Source organism: Lynx canadensis, chromosome X (genome assembly GCF_007474595.2).
Source record: "Lynx canadensis isolate LIC74 chromosome X, mLynCan4.pri.v2, whole genome shotgun sequence".
Taxonomy (NCBI): Eukaryota; Metazoa; Chordata; class Mammalia; order Carnivora; family Felidae; genus Lynx; species Lynx canadensis.
In genome coordinates this window covers 15,853,005-15,880,852 of record NC_044321.2, presented here as the reverse complement: position 1 = coordinate 15,880,852, position 27,848 = coordinate 15,853,005, and the positions used below count along the sequence as shown (strand labels likewise).

General features: G+C 37.9%; 1 protein-coding gene across 6 annotated transcripts in view; it reads left to right on the top strand.

The window, feature by feature from the left end:
* RPS6KA3 (ribosomal protein S6 kinase A3) overlaps positions 1-26,213 on the top strand; it is a 120,563-nt gene extending 94,350 nt beyond the window's left edge. For all 6 annotated transcript variants that reach the window (XM_030306335.1, XM_030306331.1, XM_030306332.1 and 3 more), the window contains 9 exons: positions 992-1,116; positions 3,115-3,240; positions 5,784-5,873; positions 7,781-7,939; positions 9,929-10,090; positions 13,414-13,490; positions 14,027-14,144; positions 19,350-19,490; positions 20,784-26,213. In XM_030306335.1, the coding sequence (XP_030162195.1) occupies positions 992-1,116; positions 3,115-3,240; positions 5,784-5,873; positions 7,781-7,939; positions 9,929-10,090; positions 13,414-13,490; positions 14,027-14,144; positions 19,350-19,490; positions 20,784-20,906 (1,121 nt within the window). In that variant the 3' untranslated portion in view covers positions 20,907-26,213. The remainder of the gene's footprint in view (positions 1-991; positions 1,117-3,114; positions 3,241-5,783; positions 5,874-7,780; positions 7,940-9,928; positions 10,091-13,413; positions 13,491-14,026; positions 14,145-19,349; positions 19,491-20,783) is intronic.
* Positions 26,214-27,848: the final 1,635 nt, after the last annotated feature.

Below are 27,848 nucleotides of genomic sequence, written 5' to 3'. Positions count from 1 at the left end.
ATGCTTAATTGTGTCTTTACATTTATGAGTAGTACCTTTGTTATGATTTTATTTTTATAGTAACTATTAACTATATTTTAAAAGTAGTTTTCTGTTTTTGTTAATGCCAGTAGATTCCACATAAATAATTTGAATAACAATATATGTCATGTCATAAGGTACAGCTTAAGGACTACATGCCATGATTTTCCTCAATATTACTTTTGATCCTTAAATATATATATATAAATATAGTAATTTTTTTCAATGTTTATTTTTGAGAGAGACAGAGCGTGAGTAGGGAAGGGGCACAGAGAGAGGGGGACACAGAATTCAAAGCAGGCTCCAGGCTCTGAGCTGTCAGCACAGAGCCCGACGCGGGGCTCGAACCCACGAACTGTGAGATCATGACCTGGGCCGAAGTCAGACGCCCAACCAACTGAGCCAGCCAGGCGCCCCTAAATACAGTAATTTTTAACTTGTAGTTTAGATTTCCAGATTCTGATATTGTGTATTAAGATTACTGGCCTAAATTCCTTTCTCCTAAATTATCTGTAGATGAACATGTATCTCCACATGACCAGGAGCCATAGCACAGAATTTAAGATTTTGTTTCTCAGTCACACTAACCACATTTAAAATGCTCAGGAGCTGCATGTGGCTGGGGGCTGCCATATTGGACAGCACAGATAAAGAAAATGTACATCACTACAGAAAATTCTATGGATCATTGCTAATTTACAATAACATTAGCCCAGTAATTCATCGATTTATTATATTCTTCAACGAATTAGCTATTTTCTGGGCTCAGAAGAACTAGGATGTTAGAGCTCTGATACCCATAAGCCATCAGGACAGGGCTGATTTTACTGAGTTATCCTGGAAGCACTGGAAGCACTGGGTGTCTAAGAAGTAAAATTCCAGAATTAGTGAGAAAGGCCATACTGTCAACAGTTATTCCCTTAATTACCTTTCAAGTATTACCTTCTCAGTAATGTATTATTCTTTTCAGACTCACCTGGCATTCCACCCAGTGCTAATGCACATCAGCTTTTTCGGGGGTTTAGTTTTGTTGCTATCACCTCAGATGATGAAAGCCAAGCTATGCAGACAGTTGGTGTGCATTCAATTGTGCAGGTGAGTGAATGTATAAGTAATTTAAAGTTTGAAATGTTGTAAGATAGAGTTCACTGTGTGGATGATTGTATTTGATCTGATTTTAAGTGGGCAGCTTAAAATAAATTTTATACCATTGACATTGCTTTTAGAAATTCCTTTCATTTGCTTTTAAAAAGATGGCATGCACTAAAATTCTGGATATCTGTCTGACTTAAAAGGGGAATTCTAAGAGAGTTGAGACATATATCACCATCTTGTCTCCACCCTTTCCTGTTTATCAAGAAAAAATGTTTATCAGGCCTAGTTTGTTTCATCTTCTGACTCTGTCAGGTCAGCTATGATGAACTGAGGTCTCCTGGTTCCCTGATAGCTTAGAACAGGGTTCAGCAGACTTGCTTTCTAAAGGGCCAGTTAAATGTTCGGGGCTTTGTAGGCTACATGATCTCTGTCACAACCACTCATATCTGCCATTGTAACACAAAAGCAGCCATAGACCAGTAGCTAAGTGAATGAGCATGGCTGTGTGCCAATAAAACTTTATTTATAAAAACTGGCAGTGAAAAAAAACTGGCAGTGAAACAGATTTGGCCCAGAGGCTATAGTTTGCCAACTTCTGCCATAGAAATGTATAAGAAATAAGAGTGAACTTCAGTCTTATGTTTTCCGTGTTTTGTTTCCTTGTTCATTGGGAATCCCCATTGCTATTAGGAAGAAATGGTTGTAGGTACTACCTTAGGGTGTGCCCTTCCTCATTATCCCATCTGTGTATCAGAGTTGGAGAAGGAGGTAAAAGCCACAGAAGCAGGTTTCTAGATGTCTGTGTGTTTGTAACAGGAGACTGGACTAGTAAATTAAATGTTATTCGAGGAACACAAATAGTATAAACCATTAGATTTATTCCTTCCCATCCTAGTATCATGGAAAGATAAATGTAATTCATCTTCCTAATCATAGAGGGAGCTAGATATGTCTTTTGAAGCATTGATTGTTTTTTAGGGTACTAATTAGTGCTTGAGTTTGCTCCATGATGAAGTTGCTTTTGCTCTAACGTTTCTTTCCTGGGTTAGTCATCTTGCTTTCCACTTTCGAGAAAACCATTTTAAGCACTGGTTTTTAAATAAAATTCATGGTTGAAATAGTCTGTCCCTTTTACTGTAACAAGCATGTGATGTATAGGAAGTTTATAAGTTATAACTTCTCTACCTAACATAGAAGTCACAAACATATATTCTACAGAATTCAAATTTTAACCTATACAAAGCACATAGACACCAGATGTGGCAGGGGATGCTCTCCCTTCAGTATAGCCAAGAGCAGCACAACTTCCCTCAGCGTACTTATGAAAGCGCTCATTTGCTAGCCACCATCCTACCCCATGTTATTTAGTCCTTAACCCATTAACAGCTTCTCTAGCAGAAGGTCTATTGAAGCTCCGACTTGAGGGTAGAGAACAGAGGGCATGGCTACTGATAGTCCCCAATGACAATAACAGGTATCACCTTCAAATATTTTGTTTAATCCTCACCATTGCTCTCTGAAAAAACACACGTTCAGGGTTACATAGCCTGCAAGAGGTGCATCTGAGACAAGCATCCAGATGTTCTCATTCTGAATCCTCCTAAATCTTTTCTTCCGTACCGGAGGCTTCACACTGCTCCCTATTTGCAAAAGTACTTCAGGGACCTAGCGTTGGCTGGGGAGTGGAATAGGGCTCAATCACAGGCAAGGCTTTCAGCTCCTTATCAATAACTCTGTGTTTTCTGTTGTACGTACTCAGTTTTTTCTTTTTAACACAAGTTTTTTAGCCTATTTTTTGCTGTACATTTTATGGTAGACACTGCTAAAATACACAGTTGTGGAAGAATAAATGCTGTAAAGATTCATTTTTATTTTTGCCGATACTCATTTATATTTATTGTTAATATCAACAATGCATACCGAGTAACATATTCCACTATTATGAATTATACCATAGTCACTATAAAACTCTTTGTCAACCTATAATTGTGTTTGTAGCAGTTGCACAGAAACAGTATTCAGTTTACTGATGGATATGAAGTAAAAGAAGATATTGGCGTTGGCTCCTACTCTGTTTGCAAGAGATGCATACATAAAGCTACAAACATGGAGTTTGCAGTGAAGGTAAATATTTTTAGGTTTAAAATGCATCTCTAACAGTTCTTATTCATGCATGTCCGTACCACTTAAAAATTACACTCTTCTTTGGTAAATGTGCTTTTTCTTATTTAAAAAAGGGGGGGGGGTATGGTAAACTGAAATATCTGCAACCTTCAGGGCCCTTAATCTGGAACCATGGATTCACCTGTAAACTAAAGGTAAGCGCATACCTACAGTTTGCTCAAGACAGTATCGTTTACACCTGATTTTTAGTAACACTCTTTTACTCTAAAAAGTCCCCAATTTTGTGGTCTAAGAGTCAGGGAATTCCTCAAGATTGTATGCCAAATTTTTTATGTTTACATTTTTCTGGCAAAAAGTGTTCATACTGTCCTTGATCTGTGCACCAATAAAAGAATATGCACCACCATTATAAAATTTGTTATCATTAGCTGTTTTAATTTCATCAAGGGTCAAGACAGTAAGAATTTTCTAAGTCAAAAACCAAAGCACATGGCTCTATGATAAAGTTTGAATTACAAACCTTTAGTTGAAAGTGAAAAAATACTGTATTCAGGTGTCTGCCTTTTCACTTCTTGGGATGGTAGTCTCTGCTCTCCCATTGCAAACAATTTAATGTCTAAAGCTTTCAGCTTATTTTGAACCTTAGAAATGATCTATAAGTGTTTAGTGATCTATAAATGTTTAGTTAGTAGGGGAGTAGCATTAATTGTTATTACTTCTGTACATCCATCTATCATACAGATCTACCATGATTTCATTGTGTAAAAATAAAATAAATGTCTTTTATATATGCATAGCAAATAGCTGGGAAGACACACATACACAAAAAAATTGTTACTACTATTCTAAACTTGGATGTAATTGCTTTAAAAGTCATCAGTGTCTGGCCTTCTGTACAGTGTAAGGATGAACCATAAAAAGGCATTTTAATTTGCTCTTCTACTCTTTGCTCATAGTGAAATCTAGAGTACATAGAAATTTTCTGATTGCTTACATGAAAGGAGATAAGGTGAGTAATGTACATGGTAGGCAGTTTAAGGATGTATCTTGTCTCCATAAACACATCAGAAAAAAGTAGAAATGCCCTGAGGCCCCCTTTGAATTACAGAAACCAGGAGCAGTATACCAAAACCTTGAGAATATCTCCAAGCTATTTGTGGAGTCTTGTGACTTAAATTAGATTCATAAAACAAATTCCAGCATAAATTCATTCTACTGAAATTACTACAAATCAAAGATCTGCAAGCAAAAGTATGAATGAAATGTAAGCTCTGCTCAGATTAACGGATGAAAGAGATTGTTGCTAGGAATAACACCTTCCAGTGTGTTCTCGTCTTCAGAAGACTCATCTCCCTTGAATTTGCATGTCTATTCAATATACCTTCTTCTTAATCATCCATTTGCCTAATTCCACACTGTCATTTGCATTTGATTACAGTGTACACCTATGTTTGTATTCCTTGTTCTTCACATACGGAACTGTTTTACAACTAAATTCACTTCTGATAGCAGATTTGGCTCACACTGTGAGTTGCAAACTCTTTCCTAGATTGCTGGAGCATTGGAGTTATTTATTGTGTACATTAATTACTAAGCCTAAATCGAAAATATGTAGGTCACAAAATTTGTTTCAGACTACCCTCTGGACAAAATGAAAGCAAAACGTGTTATCCTTTTAAAAATATAATATTACTGGGGCACCTGGGTGGCTCAGTCAGTTGAGCGGCCGACTTCGGCTCAGGTCACGATCTCACGGTCCGTGAGTTCGAGCCCCGCGTCGGGCTCTGTGCTGACGGCTCAGAGCCTGGAGCCTGTTTCAGATTCTGTGTCTCCCTCTCTCTGACCCTCCCCCGTTCATGCTCTGTCTCAAAAATAAATAAACGTTAAAAAAATTTAAAAAATATATATATAATATTACTTTAACAGATTAAAACTTTAAGAGATGTATTTTTAAGAAACAGCTGACATAAAAGGATTGGAAAGCTACATTAGTATTTTAAAGGGCTTTATTATAATAATTACACTTAACTTTAGCCAAGTAAAATTCTAGGTGTGGTTTTCTGCTTAGCTTTCTGCCTAGCTTCAAAAATGAGCTTGTTCCACTTAACTCTTAATTAATTCTTTATAAGTAGCTTACAACTAATGGGTTCTTCCACTGAAGCATTTTATTAAAGGAAGTAAAGGTAATTTAGTAAACAGATGGCTAGTGGTAGTATTATATATACATCTTTTCCTTAATTTTCTGTATTGATAGGGGTTAAAAGTTGACTACATTTACAAGGGCTTAAGACATTCAAGGATGGAAGAAAGAGATGTTCTTGGTACCTTTTCTTGAGGCCTTTGAGTATTTAGTAAGTTCTAAACTTAGACTGGCTTTCAAATTTTGATTAGACAGTGTGGCCAGGGACTTAAATAAGACTGGTTGATAAATGGCTCATATGTCTAGTATTTATATAAGATAATACTTAAGATCTGTAGCTTTAATACTTAAGGTTTGTGACTGTATAGTTCATGAGATTTTATGATAAATACCTGCCTTTTAGATTATTGATAAAAGCAAGAGAGACCCAACAGAAGAAATTGAAATACTTCTTCGTTATGGACAGCATCCAAACATCATTACTCTAAAGGATGTAAGTAGTAAATTCTTTAACTCCGATCATTTGAATCAGTTGTCTAACTCGCTCTGGGAATGTTTTCAAATATCATGTGGTAGACAAAGAACTCGATATCGTAAGTTTTAAAAAAATTGACTGGAGTACAACATATGTAGCATAATTTCAGCTATAAAGAAAAATATGTTTATGTAGTTAATTTTTGTATTTTTGCTTTAAGAAGAAAAATGTTACTGACATTATTGCTTTTAATACCTATATTTACAGGAACATGTGGATATTAATTAGTATTAGGGATTAACTAGTCTCAGACTCTATGGATTCCCCAAACTCTCTTCCACAGTACTGCCTGAGAAAGCAAACACTCAGATATGTTACTTGCCTACCTACATCTCATACCCCCACTCACCTCCAGTCCTTGCCTTCCTCTGTCTGCAGTAGTTTTCACACTTCCTCTCATACCCCATGCTCTAACCATGCTCTAGTATGTACACATCTTTCAGCTTTCCTCCTTTTCTCATGCTGCTCTGTCTGAATTTATGATTTCCTCAATGAACAGTACCACTTCCCTTCTTTGCCTGGCTAACCACCATTCCTCTAAAACTTTGCTAAAACATTACTTCCTCCAGGAGGTCTGTTCTTCGGATCGCCACACCCTAGACAAGTGAGGTATCCTTTCCTTTCTGCCTGTGGTTTTATCATACCAGAGCTGTTGGCAAAGGGTGTGAACTCCCCAGGCAGCATTAAACCTTCTCTTGCTGATGGTGCTCACATAGGCTCAAAGGCCATATCTGGGTGTCATAGACCTGATATGTCACATGGCCAACTAAGCCAGAGAATTTCTAAGGTACCTTTTGCCTTTCACCTCTGAGATTTTGTGAATTCCAAAGTTTACTCTTCCTTTTTCCTAACCAAAACTCCAGTTTCCTGAGATTAATTTATCACTGCTCATTGTTAGAAGAAGAATGTTAACTTAGTCCCATTAAAATGTGAAGCTACATATCTTAAGTGACTCTTTAATTACCAAAACCTCCAAGAATCTGACCAACTAAATAAAAAAGGAAATACAGAAAATTCTTTCTTCCTTGACTTGGAAACTCCCTAAGCTGTTACTGGTTTTTACATCTTTCCTCCTTCTTTGATTTCAAATTCCAAGGTCTCTAAAATTTTCCCTGCTTTTGTCACAGCATCTCCAACATTTTTTTAAACTTATTTCTATGTCTATTTCTCCCTACTAGAATAAAAACATTGAGGACAGGTACCTTGTTTTCTACATATTTGGGGCCCCAGCACCCACTACCTCTTACGGAGCTAAATAAAGGTGTGCAGTAACCCGGTGGTGACGGGGAATAAAAGAAACTGAAGCTTAATAAAGAGGCTATCTCAGTTTGGGATTGCCTGAAGTACAAATCCAAAATTACAATGAGCTTTCTATTTCTGCATTGGGAGGAAACTTGTATGCTTCTGTGTGGTTAGATGGAATATCTTTCTGCTACTTGATCTTCCTACTTAATTTGTGCCACAGCTTGTATTTCAGTTTAATCAAAACCAGAATTGATTCATTGTACTGTTTATGTAAATATAGAAGTTCTGCAGTTGCAGAAGTTCCAGGAAAATCATAGTCCCCGCTGTCATCGATAGAAAGATCAAGAGAAACAAACCTGAGAGCAACAGTTCAGTACCCCTTCATATACGATGCCCATCGTTACTTTGATTGCCATGACTTAGGTTTCACAGAAGGAAGTTGCAGATTAGTTTTCTGACATTCAATCTAATCAATTCCTGTTTTAATATTCTTGCATGTATAAAATGGCTTGCAAATTCCATCAGTTGTGATAAATAAAAATTTCCTTGACTGTAGACTTTGTTCTGAGCACATGTAAAGCCTCAAATAATTTTTGACATTTTGGTGTTAAATCTTACAGGTATATGATGATGGAAAATACGTGTATGTAGTGACAGAACTTATGAAAGGGGGTGAATTGCTGGATAAAATTCTTAGACAGAAATTTTTCTCCGAAAGAGAGGCCAGTGCTGTCCTCTTTACTATAACCAAAACTGTTGAATATCTTCACGCACAAGGGGTAAGTCTTTTTAACATTTTATATATACAAATACACACATGCACACACATACATACATATATATACATACACACACACACACACTTTCACCTTTTTTTTTTACCTATTCTTTCTGAATGTTTGAACTAAAATTACAAAGGTAGAAGTTACTTTATGCATTAATGGAAAATACTATTAGCTTAATTATTTGCTGTTCTTCATTTACTAAAATTTCTCCCACCAAGGTTGAAGTGCTACTTTGAAATCCTGACTTGTTTATATTAAGTTCTTATGCTTCCCAACAAAAAGTGAGTGAGGTCTTCTGACCAGGAAGACGTATCACCATTTTTGCTAGGCCACTCTGTGCTCTTGAGAATTAGATCCATTGCAAGTTTAGAAGCACAACCATAGAATCATGGGTTGTATTCACTTATAAAAAGAAATTAAGAGGGGCACCTTGGTGACTTAGTTGTTTGAGCGTCCGACTTCGGCTCATGTCACGATGTCCTGGTTTGTGAGTTTGAGCCCCACATTGGGCTCGCGGCTATCAGTGCAGGGCCCACTTCGGATCTTCTCTCCACATGTCTCTCTCTGCCCCTGCCCCGCTCGCACTTTCTCTCAAAAATAAATAAACATTAAAAAATAAATAAATACGTGGGGCGCCTGGGTGGCTCAGTCGGTTGAGCATCCGACTTCGGCTCCGGTCATGATCTCACAGTTCGTGAGTTCGAGCCACGCGTCGGGCTCTGTGCTGACAGCCCAGAGCCTGGAGCCTGCTTCAGATTCTGTGTCCCCTCTCTCTCCGCCCCACCCCTGCTTGTGCTCTGCCTCTCTGTCTTTCAAAAATGAGTAAACATAAAAAAAATTTTTTTAAATAAATACAAGGAAATTAAGAGACTACTTAAGGAGTTTATTTTCAATATGTTATTCTCATTTTGTTTGTCTTTGCTCCTAGAAGCTAACAAGTGGGAAGTGTCACTTTCATTCTAGAGCTTCTTGATTTCTAGCTGGTCAAGATTTGCCTAGTATACTAGCTAAGAATTAGTGGGACTCCATAGTCACTGGAGAATTGATGACTTTGCAGTCATCTAAGTCTTCTATATTCTTTTCCATTGCTTCAGCAGTAATTAGTTACTCAGATGATCTGGAGAAGTAATGTTCTCAATGTTAGAAACTAAAACTGAGGTGATTGATTAGAATCTAGACTCAGAATTTAGTGGTAGAAGAAACATAGAAGTCTAATAAGGAATGTCAAGGTTTATGTGAAAGAAGTACTCAAGTAGGTAACTAAAGGGGGAGAAATATTACAAAAATCTAAAGGAACAATATCTTTTAGTATGTGTGACGTTGTCACTTGGATATTAAATAGGCAGTACTTAAAGTCTGGATTTTTTTTTCCTTTTTACCCCTAAACCCAGTGCCTGTTCCATTGAGCCTGTCAGCACTTGTTTGTTGTATACATCCATTATACATGCTGTTCCCTCTCCTTAGAATGACTGTCCCCCACTGTTCCAGCTTGTTTGGACCAGATGTTACCTCCTCTAGAGACACATCTCTCACCTGTTTATTCTCTGCCTTCCTCACTACCGTGCAAGCTCCTAGCATGGAAAGGCAAGGATCTTACAGGTCTTGTTTAATATGGTATCTGGAGCTTCTTATATAATACCCTGGCACATGATAGGCATTCAATAAATATTTGTTGAATAAATGAATAACCTAGGGGCAGATATTACTGCTATTTGCATTTTACCTTAACCTAACCTACGTACTCAATGGACAAAGAGGAGGGAAGTACATACTATTTTTTCTTCCTTCTTTCCTTACCCTGGTTCTGTATTAGAGAGTTATGCTTACATTATCAGCCTTTTATAATGTTGAGATCATTTGAAGGTCAGCACTCACATCCTTTTGTTAAGTACATTGCTTGACAGTTTGTGAATAAAGAATTTTCCATCATGGAAATGTGTTGTTGTATTGTTAATGTACCTCTTTAATTTGTATTTCAATTAGGTGGTTCACAGAGACTTGAAACCTAGCAACATTCTTTACGTGGATGAATCTGGCAATCCAGAATCTATTCGAATTTGTGATTTTGGCTTTGCCAAACAGCTAAGAGCAGAAAACGGTCTTCTCATGACTCCTTGTTATACTGCAAATTTTGTTGCACCAGAGGTAATTGTGAAATTATTTGCTTCCAGTATTTCAGTATATTTAAAAACTCATTTGCTGTGTTTAATATGGAGTAGTTAATAGTTGTTTAATTGAAGACTTACTGAACAAATAATTAAAATAAAATGTCAGCTCTTTTTCTTCTGATGGTAGTTCATCCTGTCCTCAGTCCCCTACTACTTAGTCCTTTTCTTGCCCTAACTTCTGTCTTTCTACATAATCACTCATCTGTAGTGGTCTACTGTCACTAACACTTTTGTGCTTGTCAGCGCATGGAATTAAATGGAAAGTAGCTTATTCTCATCCTTTCCTAATATCCTTTTTAATTTACTGGTTTTGACACCATCTTCCTGTATTTCTGAGGCTAAAACATCATGGTCTCTTCTTGTCTTTAGCTACATAACTAGGTATCATCTCTGTTATCCTCAAAAACCAGTTTGAGGTTCTTCTGTTCACAAAACTGCCATCCTAGGCCCTGCTTCCTTCACCACACCCCAAATGACTGCCATGGCCTAATTTCACCTTGCTCCCTTTCTCGATCTCTGATCATTCCACAGAAGAGCTGCAGCGTTACTGAAGTCTTTTTCAAGCCCTACTTTGATCAAGTTGCTTCTTTTCCTAAGAAATTTCTGTTCCCCGTTGTAGCAAATCTAAAATCCACTGCTTTGCCCTCACGATTTCTTGTCTTTTTATTATCATTGTGTAAAAACACATAACTATGAACTAGATAAGAAAAAATAATAGTTAACCGAGGCACCTGGGTAGCTCACTTGGTTAAGCATCTGACTCTTGGTTTCAGCTCAGGTCGTGATCTCACGGTTCTTGGGTTTGAGCCCCACATTGGCCTCCATGCTGATAGCGTGGAGTCTGCTTGAGATTCTCTCTCTCCCGCTCTCTATGCCCCTCCCCCACTCATGCTCTCTCTGTCTCTCTCAAAACAAATAAATAAAGTTAAAAAAAGATAGTCAACCCTAACATAGGGGTTATGTGCCAGTCACATGTATTAACTGATTTCATCCTCACAACATAGGGTTTACATGTAATAATTCCTTCTAATTATAACTTTGTGAAGTAAGTACTTTCACTCAATTCTTATAGGAAACCAGGTGCACAGTGAAAGGTTACAGAATTTGTTTGAGGTCAGGTCGAGATTTGAGCCCCAGCAATATGGCTGCAAAGTCTGTGCATTTACCATTATATATTTCACAAAAAATGATAATAGTTGGTAGTGTTAGAATGGTTGCATTATATTTACCAAACTTTTTGTAATTTTCTTACTTTGAGTTATAAAATAATACTTTTAAAAAGACTCCTTGCACCTGTTCTGGTGGTACTAGAGCTAAGGAGGGACAGACTCTCTGCTTGTTTGTCTACATACCCACAGCATCTGACACATATCCAAGCATAGTCACTTCATCTAGCCATCTCATTTTTCCCCATCAGTGTTTTCTGCTTCAGACAATCAATCTGCTTCTTGAAATCACCATGTAGCTGTTTTGCCTTGGCACATTGGATGTTTTTTGTTTCAAGGCCTCTGAATTCATCTTTTTCAGGAAATCTTCCATAATTAAACTCTCTTTAGACTTGAGCTTTTAACTCTTTGTCTCCTACTCACCACTTAGTCATCCAGGTTAAAACTTGGAAGCCCTCCTAAAATCCTCCTTCCCCATCATTTCTCTATATCCAGTGGGTCATCAAACCCTTTCCATTCTGATTCCTAAATATTTTAGACCTCTTATCCTTTACCCTGTACATCTCATCTGAACTAAGTTGTTCCTCTTTTATCTTTACATCTCTTTCTATCCATGTCCTGCCTTGGTGTGGTTCCTCACAGCCTTTCACTTGGTTTGATACAAATTGTTTCCTGTCATTTGGCCTTTTTTCCACTCTGTCTTCTTATCAGCATTTCCTTTATACCTTGAGTTATCCTTTTGGTGTACACATCTACTTATTTTATTTCCCTGTTTAATGCTTCAGTGACAACTGATTGCCTACAGGAAAAATATTTTTTTTTTCAACGTTTATTTATTTTTGGGACAGAGAGAGACAGAGCATGAACGGGGGTGGGGCAGAGAGAGAGGGAGACACAGAATCGGAAACAGGCTCCAGGCTCTGAGCCATCAGCCCAGAGCCCGACGCGGGGCTCGAACTCCCGGACCATGAGATCGTGACCTGGCTGAAGTCGGACGCTTAACCGACTGCGCCACCCAGGCGCCCCTGGAAAAATATTTTAATTCCTTAACAAGATACATGTAAAAGCCTTTCATTCTCTCCAGTGTACCCTACCTAGAGATCTGGCCACACTGAATCCTTTCCTCTCCTTAAGCATGCTCTGCTCGCTTGCCTCTGCCCTTTGAGTGTCTCGGTCCTCCCCAACCTCCTCCCTTTGCCTCCTGAATTCTTACTTATAGGCCCAGTACAAGCAGGCTGCCCTCTAGCCTTCCTTCTCTCCACATTTCAAGAATGAATTTTTTCCTCATCTTTATATTCAGACCACTTTAAATATAATTTTGTTATAATACCACGTTGTCAAAGTGCAACTCTTGATTCTGGCTCAGGTGGTGATTTTTCAGTCATGAGATCAAGCCCCGCATTGGGCCCAATGCTGAGCGTGGAGCCTCTTGGGATTCTCTATTCCTCTCTCTCTCTGCCCCTCCCCTGCTTGCTCTCTCTCTCTCAAAATAAATAAACATTAAAAAAAATCAGCCAAAAAAATACTTACCACATTGGATTATTAACTTTATTTATTTATTTATTTATTTATTTATTTATTTATTTATTTATTTCCCCTGCCATATTCTGATTTTCTTAAGGAAACCAGAGTGTTTTGTGTTTATCACTGTTCATTCCTAGGAATAGTTGGTGACTACTAAATGCTCAAGTGAATCATTTTATATATGTAGAAGTATAATTTTGCACTCTATCATTTGTACTTTCATATGTGTTCTTAAAAGTATGGTTTTATGTAACCAGTTTTGCAGCCTTATACAAACTAAATATATATTCATTTAAATAAGAAACTTAGAGGGGAGTGGGGATGGGAAGGAAAGAAACTTAGCTTCAATTTATTTTATAGTTCTCTCTATGCTACAGCAGCACTCAATAAATGCTAATTCAAATACCAAAATGAAATTTTACATATATATGAAATATTAGTCATAGAATGTTTTGGAATAGGGTTAATATATTATTGCCTTGTTTGCTAATCATGTTCTGTTGAGGTTTTTCTTAAATACACTGATTTAGAAGATACAGTGTAGTTCATGGCCTATTCACATCTCTAAAGTAAACAGTGGTGTATTAATACTAATTGTTATTTTTTCTAGGTTTTAAAACGACAAGGCTATGATGCTGCTTGTGATATATGGAGTCTTGGTGTCCTCCTCTATACAATGCTTACTGGGTGAGTGGACCATATTTTGCAAGCATTTATTCATCAATATTTTCTTCAAATTATCTAGTTTTATTTCTTTCATTTCTGCGTTATAATATCCTTCTTTTCATGTTTTCTCCTATTACCTAATAATACAATCCTGTATGTGTGTGTGGATTTGTAAATATATATTTATAACTGTATCATTGATGATTTTCTATAATGTACCATTTACTAATGTCTTAAGGTCTTACCTTGACTTTTTTCCATGCCTTTTTTGTATTCTTATGTCATAAATATACACTACTTTAAATATTTCATTCTTATATGTCATATCTTAAAATATTTATTTTATAATATATTAAGTCTAATTAATAGTTCATAGCTTATACCTTGAACTGGCGCTTTATGAAGCTTCGTGATGTTGATGTTTTTCACTTTTGGAGATTTCAGTGAAGTATTACATTAAATTACTCAGAGTACTCTTGGATACTGCAAAGAAATGTGAAGATTACCAACCAAAAAGAAATTTTATTCATTAACATTTTAATTTTATTATAAAATAGTTACACTCCATTTGCAAATGGCCCTGATGATACACCAGAGGAAATATTGGCACGGATAGGCAGCGGGAAATTCTCACTCAGTGGTGGTTACTGGAATTCTGTTTCAGACACAGCAAAGGCAAGTATAGCTTCCTATAATAAACTTTTGAGAAAATAATTTTTCATAATCCCTAGTGAGAAAAAATAATGCCAGTTAAAAACTTTTGTTTATGAAGTAGTATTTTGAAGTGATGTTACCAAATAACTTGAACTCACAAATGGACCAATTAATTTGTTTCCCAGAGGTATTGGTTTGGCTTTGTTATTATCTATATATCTAAAACTACTTCTTACTTACAAACATAATGAATAATAATGGTGGTTGTCTTCATGATTTGTGTGTCTATTCTGTGCCTCACACTGCACTTCTCCTAAATTATCCCATTTAATCTTCTTAACAAACCCTGTAAAATAGGCGTTAGTATCTCCATTTCACAGAAGGAAACCAAGGCCCAGAATTTTGGTGTGAATTTGTTTTTGGTTACCCACCAGCTACATGTGGGTGCTTCAAATTAAACAGTTGATTCCAAAGCCCTTGTTCCCTAGAATAGACTATACCATGTTCTCTTTTTGGTCCATATTATGTAGAAAGGGGTCTCCTCTTCTTCACAGTAAACAGTAGTATAGTTTTATAGTATCTGTTTGAAATCCACTTGAAAAGCCTTTGTCCCTGAAAGATCTGCCATCCTCTGGCTGACTTGCTTTCCAATTCTGCTCTACTTCCACTTTAGTCGTAGAAAATGCTCTTTTAAAAAGAAGAGCAAAAAATTTAAAAACTAAAAAGAAAAAGAGGGGCGCCTGAGTGGCTCAGTCAGTTAGGCTTCCAACATCAGCTCAGGTCATGATCTCAAGGTCCGTGAGTTAGAGCCCTACGTCGGGCTCTGTGCTGACAGCTCAGAGCCTGGAGCCTGCCTCAGATTTTGTGTCTCCTTCCCTCTCTCTGCCCCTCCCCAACCTGTGCTCTGTCTCTCTCTCTCAAAAATAAATAAACATTTTAAAAAACCTAAAAAAAAGAAGAGCAGAGTTTTCCACTTCCAAGGAAGAAAAACATAGAGGAGATAAAGAAGATAATTACTGGTAAAAGTGCTTGCTGGTTTCTCTTAGAGGTGGAAGCCTGAGGTGAGATGATTGTGTAAGTAAATAGGGCATGTAACAAATGTCGATTGATACTTTTGGCCTAGAGATGAAGCCTATGTTAGCCAATTTAATGTCTATATAGATAACATTTGGCTTTATAACTGATTTAAAATGACCTGGTATCCTTTCCCTTTTATTAGCCATAACATTTCTTAAACCAGATGATTCATTTTTCTGGGATTTCTTTTTCTTCCATGTATTGAGCACCTACAACCTACTTAATAAGTGAAAGTCCAGGGATAAAAGATGTGACTGAGATAGAATTCCTGATCTCAGGAATCTCACAGTCTAGTTGGGAGATGGCCCCAAGTATACAGTACAGTGTCACGTGTGCTGTTACATTGGTACATTTTTTTATGTTGAAGAAGTTCACAGATGGTGCTCAGTCAGAAAGATTTCCAGGAAAGCTTTCCAGAAGCAGTGAAGGGACTTTCTTGGCAGCTTTAGGGAGCAGAAGGATGTATTCCATCCCAGGCTGAGAGAGCAGCACATGCTATTTGTGGTCACGACAGCCTGAGCATGGCAGAACGCCTCCAGGTTGCTGTGCACGGTTTGATGGGACTAGTACAGGGTACGTGTGAGAAGGTAGCTGATGAACCCAGATTATGAAAGGCTTTGTAGATTATGCTCAGGATTTGGGGTCTATTCTAGGTATTGGAGAAGTGTTGAAAAATCTTAAGCATTTTCATGATCACATTTTCTTTTTTTAAAATGCTTATTATTGAGAGAGAGCGAGCATGGGAGGGGCAGGGGGAAAGGGAGAGAGAGAATCCCAAGCAGGCTGTGCTGTCAGAACAGAGCCCAGCACAGGGCTCGATCTCACAAACCATGAGATCATGACCTGAGACAAAATCAAGACTGAGTCTTGATTCAACCGACTCAACCAACTGAGCCACCCAGGCGCCCTGAAAATTTTCCTTGTTTAAGTTTATTCTCTGGTGGGGTAATTCTTATCCATGGAGTCTACCACAAATTGCCATGATCAGTTGTGAGGCATATCAAGTAATGTCACCATATGAAGTATCAGAGCTTACCCACTGCCTGCTTTTTAAATAAATTCTAGAGATAACCTCACCTTGCTCTAATTTTGATAATTTCGTTCTCATTGACTTGCATGCCAGTATGCTGTTTTGGGTGAAAGAAAAAGAAAAGTGAGGATGAGATAAAAATGGGATCTAAGTCACAGCCTTTCTTATAAATGTTACATTATTACTAACAACTTTTGCTAATTTGTCCAGTTAAGACTTGAGTTTGTTGGGGCGCCTAAGCGGCTCAGTCACTTAAGCGTCCGACTTCACTCATGTCATGATCTCATGATTGGTGAGTTTGAGCCCCATGTTGGGCTCTGTGCTGACAGCTCAGAGCCTGGGGCCTGCTTCAGATTCCGTGACTCCCTCTCTCTCTGCCCCTCCCCCGCTTGCGCTCTCCCTCTCTCTATCAAAAATAAATAAACATAAAAAAAATTTTTTTAAAAGACTTGAATTTGCAAGTATAATGTGATAATTGAATACCCACAATATTGGAAAGAAGGAGGGTTCTATCAATCTGATATGTCACCTCAAGAGTACATTGCACATGTGAATGTCATCAGTCATATGGGCCATATGTTTCATATGTGGCTTTGAGAAGAACAGGACCATTTACTGGGCATTTATGTGCCAAGAACTATGCTAGTACTTTTGCCTACATTATTTCATTCATTCCTCACTGACCTAATATTAGGGACTTTACTTGTAAGGTTTTGCAGTAGTTCAGGTCATGAATGATGAAGACCTACACTAGAGCAGTAGTAGCAGGATTTGAGCCAAATGGAAGAGAAATTTAGCAGGCAGAATAGATTCGGTGGTTAATTGGACATAAGAAGCAAGGGAGAAGCAGATAGCAAGCATGTAGTCCTTATTTCCACGTCAGGCAAACGAGCAGGGTAGTGGTGTCCCTTCACCAAGATGTGGAATGCAAAAGTAGTTTTGAGAGGAGTGATGACTACAGATTTGGAAATTAAGAATTTGAAATGTGACTGTGATCTATAATTAAGAGATGTGTGTCCATCAAGCACCTGGCTATATGGATGTAGATTTTAGGAAGAAGTAGAGGTCTTGGGTGGACTGTGGAGTTGGAAGTTGTCATCATCTGGAGTAGCTACAGCCATGAGCACAAAGGAGCTTATCTGAGCAGAGTGATGAGAGCTATGGAAGGAATTCAAGGGAGCCACCACCATTTAATGAGAAAGCTTAGGAGGAATAGCCATTGAAGGGTAACAGAACAGGAGGAAGAGAAGTGGTTCTCAGTGACTTGGCCCAAGTGCACTGCTTAATGCACAGGTCTGATTAAAGTTATAGTAGAGTTTTGTTGTGTCCCTCAGCAGTTTTGCAATCTTTTATGTACTTGAAGAACATTTTCGCACTTTAAGAATTTGGAAGGGGAGTTACTGGTTGTTTCACCTTTTATTTCTAATTCTGTTCAGTAACTTATTCCCGCTCTTAGCTGTTAATGAAAACTAAAAATAAGAAACTGGTAGTATCTAATAGCAGAGGAATCCTTAGAATAACATCTCGATTCCCAATATCCAGTCAGCCACCGGGTTCTGTTGTTTTTTCTGAGTACCTCAGTTCCATCCATATTTCTCCATTTCTTATACTGCCCTGAAGCCATCAACTCTCACCGGTCTCACATTGGAGTCTCCAGGCTTGTACCCTGCAATCCATTTTCGTTCACATTTAGTGAGCATAATCTCTCTAAAGTACAAACATGACTGTATTACTCCTTTGCTTTAAATGATTTCTTACCTCCGGAAAAAGTGCAACTTTGCTAATGTAGCTTACAAGGACCTTCAGGGTCTGGTCCCTTCTCACCTTTATCACTTTATCTGCTGCCACGGTCTCCTTTGCAGATTTTGTTACAGCCACATTGCCGTTCCTTTCAGTTCCTTAACTGTGGCATGTTCTCCTATCCCTGAGGGCTCTCCTCTAAATACACTCGGCTCTGCCTACTTGAATTGCTCTGTCCCCCGCCCCACCACCGCCCTCTTCTCTAATCCATCTCCTGCTCATCCTTCAGGTCTCACATTCCTCTAAGGAAGTCACTCCAAAGCCACAGCACCCTGTTCAGGTTAAGCATCTCTTTGTGTTCAACTGTACCTCTTTATTCATCCCATCCAAGAACTTACTGTTTGCTTTGTAATTGATTCTTTGTCTCTCCCTCACAGGGCTGAAAGCTTCATGAGGTTAGAGTTCATTTTATCTTATTCATTGCTAAATACCCAATGCCTAGCAGGATACCTGGCCTTCAGTGGATACTTAGTAGATACATTTGGAATGAAAAATCAAGTTGGAGATGGCTTTTATAAATCCTGTGGTATTTTTGAAAGTATAAAACTAGCAATTATATGGATCTATACCTCAGCATAGGAAAGCATTTGGATAGATAGCATTTGTCTCTTGTTGAAGAATGGGATTCTGGGAGTTCTTCATGTTCTTTTGCTTCTCTGTAGTTCTTAATTTTTTTTTTATAATGCCTATAAGTTGCTTATGAAGTGGGAAAAAATAAAAATAACTCCAATCTGGGGCCCCTGGCTGGCTCAGTTGGTAGTTGGCTCAGTTGGCTCAGTTCTTGATCTCAGGGTCGTGAGTTCAAGCCCTGCATTGAACATGGATCCTATTTAAAAAAAAAAAAAAACTCTAATCTTTTGTAGGGGGCATTTGGAGCCCTCTAATTAAATTTATATTATTGGGCAGTTACATTCTGTTTTTCATTATTACCAGCAGCACAAAAAAAGTCTGTAGCTAAAAATTACTTAGAAATAAACTTACAAAGGTATAGAAAAATCAGAATATCTAGATGAAAAAAAGAGCCAAAGTACTTCAAGATACATAAATGTGGTAAATTTACTCTTTGTAATGCACCAAAATTACTGTTAACTAAGGGAAGAGAAAACAGAGACTTAGGTTTTTGCTTTTGTTTGTTTGTTTCTTTGTTTTCTTTTTTTAAGAAATTATCATGTTGACCAAATTGCTTTGAGCCCAAAGGTTAGGTACCAGGAAAAAATAGTGTCATAGAAGCTAAGGAAGAATGCTGACCAGTGTCAAGGGCTATAGAAAAACAAACAGAAAGATTTAAATTTGTCTTATTATTATTCTTCCCATCCCAGGACCTGGTGTCAAAGATGCTTCATGTGGACCCTCATCAGAGACTGACAGCTGCCCTCGTGCTCAGGCATCCTTGGATTGTCCACTGGGACCAACTGCCGCAATACCAACTAAATAGACAGGACGCGCCCCATCTAGTCAAGGTGAGTGTCCCTATTCAGGCACTCTTTTCCACATGTTCTGCAGAAGACTTTGAGCCGCCCTCTCCATGCCCGCACCACCTTTCCCTTTCCCTCATCCTGTTTCCATTTCTCGAATGGAGTTCCCTTATAGTGAGTGCTTTAGAAAAGAAAAAGTCGCGGTGCCTGGGTGGCTCAGTCGGTTGAGCGTCCGACTTCAGCTCAGGTCACAATCTCATGGTTTGTGAATTCGAGCCCCGCGTCGGGCTCCGTGCTGACAGCTCAGAGCCTGGAGCCTGTTTTGGATTCTGTGTCTCCTCCTCTCTCTGCCCCTCCCCTGCTCATGCTCTGTCTCTCTGTCTCTCAATAATAAATAAACGTTAAAAAAGAAAAGGAAAAGTCAAGACACACCAAAATATCACAATAAAACTGGTTTAAGGGGAGCCTGGGTGGCACAGTCGGTGAGTTCGAGCCCCACATCAGGCTCTGTGCTGACAGCTCAGAGCCTGGAGCCTGCTTTGGATTCTGTGTCCCCCTCTCTCTCTGCCCCTCCCCTGCTCGTGCCCTGTCTCTCTCTGTCTCAAAAATAAACAAAAACATTTTTTAAAAATTAAAAAAAAAAAAACTAGTTTAAGAATGACTTCTGGGTTGCCTGGGTGGCTCAGTCAGTTAAGCGTCTGACTTCGGCTCAGGTCATGATCTCACGGTTCATGAGTTCAAGCCCCGCATTAGGCTCTGTGCTGACAGACAGCTCAGAGCCTGGAGCCTGCTTCGGATTCTGTGTCTCCCTCTCCTTCTGCCCCTCTCCTGCTTGTGCTCTGTCTCTGTCTCTCAAAAATAAAATAAATGTTAAAAAAAATCTTAAAAAAGAATGACTTCTGAATTTATCATTCAGATAAGCTTAAGCATTTCCTAATTTTTTTCTATACTTTACTTTCTTATGCAAAACACAAAACAAACTTTAAGGTCACCAGTGGTGGCAAAATACAGGTTCCAAAGAGCATGCTTTGCTACCTCTCACATTAAAGGATTGCAAAGAAACAACAAGTTGAATAGTCCTGAGAAAAGTGAGGACTGCTTGTTATAAGACCATCCCTGTCCTTTCTCATCCATAATTTCAGGCACCCACATTTGCATCTTCAACTTTAGGTAAATCAGAGGGTTTGACCAGGGTGGTTGTTTTCATTATGAGCCCTATTAAATCTGTATAAATTTTCATATGAAGAAAATAGGGAGGGGGGAATCTCAATTTCATATTCTGTGTACATGTGACTACCCATTGTCGTTTATGTTGTGACCTTTCTTTCCTGTTTCCAGGGTGCCATGGCAGCTACGTATTCTGCTTTAAACCGTAATCAGTCACCGGTTTTGGAACCAGTAGGCCGTTCTACTCTTGCTCAGCGGAGAGGTATTAAAAAAATCACCTCCACAGCCCTGTGAAGTGACCTCAGTGAGATATTTGGTACCATGGTGTAAGCTGATAGCACAAGTTCTGGCGACAGGTAGCACATATCTGAGAGACACCTGCAAGCACACACTGTCCCAGCTGGTACCCATAATGCTGCTGCTCCTGCTGCTGCTCCTGCTTCCGTCTCTTCTCGCTTTAAATGATTGTTAGCAAGTTAGATTTTCCTGGAGCTTCGGATGAAATGAAAATGGAAACATGATGAAGACATATTCACTGAATCAACGAGAATAATGAACATATGAATACCACCTAAAAATACACTGAATAAAGTACTCTACACCATATAGCATTATTTTTATAGGAAATATTTCATGTCCCTGAAATATTCTTTGTTAGTTATAGGGATGGACAGTTTATGTTAAGCACTTAGCTTAAACAATCCGTTTCTATTAGCACTGTATCCCTTGTGCCATCCAACATTTTGTATGTTTTTGTAAACAGTTCATATACAGTACATTTCTGTACTGCTTTCTTTAATGTATACATGCTTTGTTTAACTTGGAATCTATTATTATTAATCAATTGACTATTAAATCTGGTTAAATAGTTCACCTGGATTAACAGTATTGTTGGACAGCCCTAAAAATGGCCAGATTGTGGAACAGCTGTTGAATGTAATACTTCCAAAATGTACATATCTTTCCCCATGTCTGTTTCACTGGTTCGTTCATTTGTTTGTTTCTTAAAGTCAGGTGCTTTGTCAGACTAACCTAGAGAGCTGTTATGGTAGAGAAAGTTATCACATGTGTGTGGCATGACATCAAGAGTACAACTATGAAGTTAGTCCATATACGTTGCAACTCCTTAGGGTTCTTTTTTCCTTAGTTGAGGAAGTAGTTCTTGCACTTTTAATCTTGAATAGTATCCATATTTAGTATTTGGCATATAATTTGGGATTTTGCCAGTATACATCAGGCCTTTAAGAGTTATGGTGAAGAGATTGGCAAAGGAAAATTTAGCAACAGGTCATTCAAGTCCCATTGGATCTTTCATGTTTAAATAGATCAAGTTGCAGAATTTCGCTTATGAATAACAGGATACATGTTCTTGTATACCTGCAAGAAAAGTATGCTTTTTTTGGAAAAAAAGGTAAATCATAATGAGTTCTGTCCCATTACAATGCTCTATATTAAACACTAATTTGAATGTAATAAAGGCCACCAGCCTCTATATGAAATTGGATTTAAACTTTCTTATTCGAGGGAATAAAACATTCTTGATCAAACAATATCTGTTCTCACCTGAAATCATAGCTAAGGTAGGCTAAGTGAATGTTCACCATTGAGTGTTTTCTGAATTCCTTCTGATGATTTATAGCCCTATAATTTTTCCTTTAACTTCAGAACTGATCAGCTTTCATAGTGGTCACGGGGTCTGCTTCGATTACAGTATTCATTATCTACATCTAATCTGGGTAGTTTTCACAGTTTCATTTAATTAAGGAAACTTTTGTATCCATTATTACCTGTATTTTGGTCAAGCTATCTACCATACATCAATTTATAACATGAAAAACATGAACAAAGAGAAAGTGATTTAGCTTAGCCTTATCAGAAATGTACCCAACGGATCATAGTCATGTACTAAGCCATTTACATCAGAAGTTTTTTTTTTTCCTGCCTGAAGCTTTAAATCTTCTCTTGAAAGTACAAAGCCAAGAAAGCATACTTTAGTTAAATGTCTTGGAAGCCACTTATCATTTCTTAATTTCTCCTCTGTGCAACTAAAGAGAAAGGGAAAGTCTGTAATGTTAATTTTGCTTAAGTGACACAAAATGATTATCACATCGAAATCAAATGTAAGTTTATCTTCTAAATAAAAAACATATAGGAGGAAGGATATCAGAAGATCTAGTAAGAGAAAGTGTTGGTTTTTTTTAATTTTTGAGTATACAAATGCTAACTATCAAAAGCTGCTTCCCATTGCCTGGAAAGAAACCTTTTTTTTTCCTTTCTCTCTCTATTCAGTATTTCAAACTATGACCATCCCAAATTCTTGTCACTTTTAAAATGTTAATGTAACTCTGGACAGAAAAAAGATACACTTGCAAATTTTGGACACTTGCAATTCCATAATTGCTTAGGTGTTTTGTCGATCATAATCTTAGAACCAGAAGTAAATGTGTAAACCCTTATAAATTATCTAGTCCAGCTTTCTCATGTTGCATGTAAAGAACCTAAGACCCAAAGCAAAGACTTCTCGTTTGGTTTTTTACCCTCGTAACACCATGCTGCCTTCCCTTCATATTATCACCCAACCAGGAGCATACTTGTTCAAATCATATATATATAGTTCTTAGGACATTTACTCTACTGGTATATGAATGCCAAATTGATTGCTCTCAAAGATATTGCTTTCTTTGCCTACTCCAGCTGCCAGTTTTATTGGAGAAAATTAAGTCATATGTTCACAAAAGTGAAGGCTTTTGCCTAAAATGCAGTTCATAACCTTAATTTATTTCATCTGTGGTCCTGGGTTTCCTATTGCCTTTGACTTAAAACAGGCGAGTTGGCCAACAATTGTGCTCTAAATGTAGTGCTTGCACCGGGTTTACCTTTTCATTAATTTCTGAGTCCACTTCTTCTGGGCCCTTCACCAGTTAGTTTTGCTGGTTACCATGGCTTCTCCCAGAAAGGTTTAAGTTCAGTCTTAAAGATATTTCAGTGTGAAAGAAGGAACGAAACTATCAGGCCACTTTTACAACCCCCCTCTTACCTTATAATCCAAAATAATACCTAGAATTGAAGATTGCATTTAACTTTGCCAAGCACACGCTGAAAAATATGGATTACACTACCATGAGTTTTATATCTTCTCTTTCAAGTGATGATGTTAAATTAAGGTAAGTTTTGTCCTTTTAATTTTTTATGTAACTCATTTCAGCTCCTTCTAATTTATAGAGATGCCTTTTTCTAAGTATAATCATAGACCCTTCCTTAACTTTAACAGTTTTGATGCGGATTTGTTCATTCACATGCAACCCCAGAAATCCAAAAATGTAGTGATTTTGCCAATGCACAGAATCAAGATGCTGCAAGGTTAATGTGTGGGAAAAGCCATTTAGTGAGTGGTGTGATGTGTATGCAGTAGAGATTCACATTTCACATGCCCGGGGCTGCAAAGTATGGGTTTGAATCAACCGTTTCTCACCTAATTTTAAGAAGTCGTTGCTGTTGGGGCCAGGACACATTATGGGAGGTGGGGCTAGCCTGTTTGCTGTGCCCTGCACCCTCAGTACAGGAAAGACTTATAAGGGGAGTGGGGTGCAACGGCTTCATGAGTAGGCAGAATGGGTTGGGTTGGAAAGGGGCTGAGGGGTCCAGCCTGGGATGAGAGCAGAAAAGCATTCAAGATTTGGGAGCCTTGGTACAGATGTACTTAATCACTATGGAAGTCAGCAATATATATCTCAACATGGCTTTGAAATTCTCTACTTGCTGGCCTTTATAAATGAACATTTTTCAGCTCGCTTTACCGTATTTTATAGAGAAAATTCTCATGGTAGTATCAAGTGTTGTGAGATTTATGAAGGCATTAGGACAGATATCTCAGGAATGTGAAGGGTTAGAAAAGGTCTGTTTTCAGTGATTAACAAATGCAACGGGTTCCATGGTTGACCCGTGGTGCTTAAACCAAGAGGTTCCAATTCTAGTCCTAGAGTTCTGTCCCTCCAAAAGCTTCAACTCCTTGTGACTCACAAACTAGATGTATACTTTGAGTTTTAGTTAATTCACAGATAAGTTGACTTAACTCAGTATTTATATTTCAATTAGTGAAAATAGTCCTCTCTTCACCTCCAGATTGCTTATATCTTGCTGGTTTCCCCAAGTGACCATTGGTGGAGACCAATTAATGAAGGAATGAGATTTGCTTTCTTGCGACTGTGGTATTCTGCAGAGCCACGTTTAACCACTTTTTCTAGTGAAGAATCTACAGAATTATAGTACCTAAATATGGATGGCCAAGAAAAATTTGTATCTACAGTGTGCTTTATGTACTTCTGACACTGCTGTATTTTTTGTGGTCAGGTGACTTGTAACTGGTTCCAATGTGACTGAGTGTTCTCAAAGAATTCTGGTAATTAAGTCGACTTAATTTTCTTAAGCCTTGTGTTACTATCAGTCTCACATTTACCACTTTGATTCTAGTCTTTTAACTGTTCATAACAGGGCATACCAAGGGTTGGGATGAGAGTCTACTTCCTACCTCTTAAGGCACTTTCCTCATTATTTTGCCATATAACCTTGAAGTGCATGATAAGCTGTTTAAATGTCCATGACTTCTCTCAGAGCAACTAGCAAAATATATGACATTGAATAGAGATAAGTGGAAAGGAAAATTTAGAGACTAAATTCAGAGATGCAGACCTCAAGAAAACCTCTTGAGAGCATGTACCATTTGAATACAAAATATGTAAACGTATGTGAGAGGAGAAGTCTCTGTAATAGTCTAAGTAGATTAGTTCATTATCTAATGGAAGTGAAAATCTTTACTCCTATTATCACTATAGTACTGAATGAACTGTATACTGAGTTTTTCAAACAAGTATTTAAAGTAGAACTTTTAAATACAAAGCAAGGGCATAAGGATAAAGGTTTTGGTTTATGTTTCTCTAAGTGTAGTTTACCATCTAAAGCCATATATATATATATATATATATATATATATATATATATATATATATATAATTGCCATTCCTTAGCATCCTTATTAATTGTGGGTGATGAGGTTTTAATTCTTAAAATTATGTACATGTATTAGGTTTATCTTAACTCTTACCCTGAGCAAAAGGGAAGGTATACGCCTAAGGGTTGTAATTATTTTGCATTTCTGGCCTTGGGTGGGAATGGGGTGGGCATCTACTTAAACAGTTTTTAAAAAGAAAAAAAATCACAAGTATTTTTCTACTATTATACATGATCTTACTTTATACTAGTTTCTCTCTAGTGAGGCATGCCAGAAGCCCAAGGTACCTTATCATGAGTTCCTATGTGTTGTACCTTTTATTGGTGGTCAAATCACATCAGATGCTTGGCACCTGCTGCCATAATTATGAAATGCTTGTAAAGGATTAAATATCACTGAATACTTTAAATTGTTTTACTTAAGAGTTTAATCTGGGAAGTTTTCAAATCATACTATTAATGTGTAATCTAAGCTCTTTCAGATGTATCCATGAATAATCCTGGAACAATATTGCTTGTATTCCTGTCACAGAACAGGTTTTGTAATCTTTAAAAGAAATGAAAATTTATATAATAAAGTTTCAAATAAATGCATGTATGTCATTTATCAGGTTATTTCAATTATATGATAATCCTTCATATTGCCAAATTCTATCCAAAGTATAGTATCAGTCCATATTGGACTGACAGAACTTAAAACAGGAATGTTTCTGAGTTAATAAGTGCAAAATAATTTTTGTATGCAAAGTCTTGGTTAGCCCAAAGAGTATCACATCAGACTCCTAAGTCATAGACCTTACCCAATGCCAAACTTGAGTAATGATTCAAAGCATACAGAGTGATCACCAGGCACAGATGAAACAAGCTTTTCTTGGAGAAGTCCAAGATTATCAGACTGAGCTCCAAAATACCCTTTTTCTTTCTCATTATGGTGCATTTTGGATTCAGAGTTAAAGGACAAGTTTCCTTCTGAGCAATGTATGTGGAGACATTGCTTAAATCATTTGGTTTTGCAACATCTTTTTTTTAATTCCTAATTGCACAAATGATGAGCCCCCATTCTCCAGCCAACCATGCTTCATAAATCCATAAATTCCAAGTTTTACAATGAGCCATCTCTATAGACCAAATGTATCTTACTAAAGGCATTTTAGAGATAAGGACTCTTCATTTTCTTTCTGCTAGTAAATATCATTGGCACGTATAAAAGGAAATTTGATTGAGGCCATTGAATCCTGGTAGGGAATAGGTTATAGGCCTACAGTCAGCCCTTTCCTTCCCAGGTGACATTTTTAGTATTTTTTTTTTAATATTATGATGGTGTATTTATTAGTAGCTCAGGTTCCCATAACAAAATACCACAGACTGGGTGGCTTCAACAACAGAAATTTATTTTCTCACAGTTCTGGAGTCTGGAAGTCCAAGATCAGGGTGCCAACAGGGTTGGGTTCTCCTGAGGCCTCTTCTTGGCTTGCAGATGGCTATCCCCTTGCTGCCTCTTCACGTGGTCATCCCACTCCTGGTGTCTCTTCCTCTTATAGGCACACCAGTCATATTGCATCAAGGCCTCACCCTAACAGCCTCATTTTAACTCAGTTACCTCTTTAAAGAGCTTAACTCCAAGGTACAGGGGGTAAGGGCTTCAACATATGCATTTGGAGGAAGACATAGTAGAGCCCCAAACACAGTTTAGGGACTATCCACTTGGATTAATTTAGGGAGTTATGTTAAGATGGAGAGCTTCAAGGTCTACTTGGCATTATACAGAGGCAACATGGGAATGTTACTGTATTTGTTTTCTGCTGCTGTAACAAATCACCACAAACATAGTGGCTTAAAACAATGCAAATTTATTATCTTCCAGTTCTGTAGGTCAGAAGTCAAATATGGGTCTCACTGGGCTAACACCAAGGTGTTGGACAGGCCAAATTCCTTTCTGGAGGCTCCAGGGGAGAATTGTTTCCTTGCCTTTTCCAGTTTTTTAAGGCCACCTGCCTTCCTTGCCTTGTAGCCCCCTTCCTCCATCTTCAAAACTAGCAACAGTGGGTGGAGTCATCTTCACATGAATCTCTCTGACTCCTCTCTTCTGCCTTTTCTTCACTTTTAAGGACTCATGTGATTGACCCCCTCAGTTAATCCAGAATAATCTCCCCATCTCAAGGTCAACTGACTAGCAACATTAATTGCATCTGCAACCTTAATTCCTTTTACCATTGTAGGATAACATAT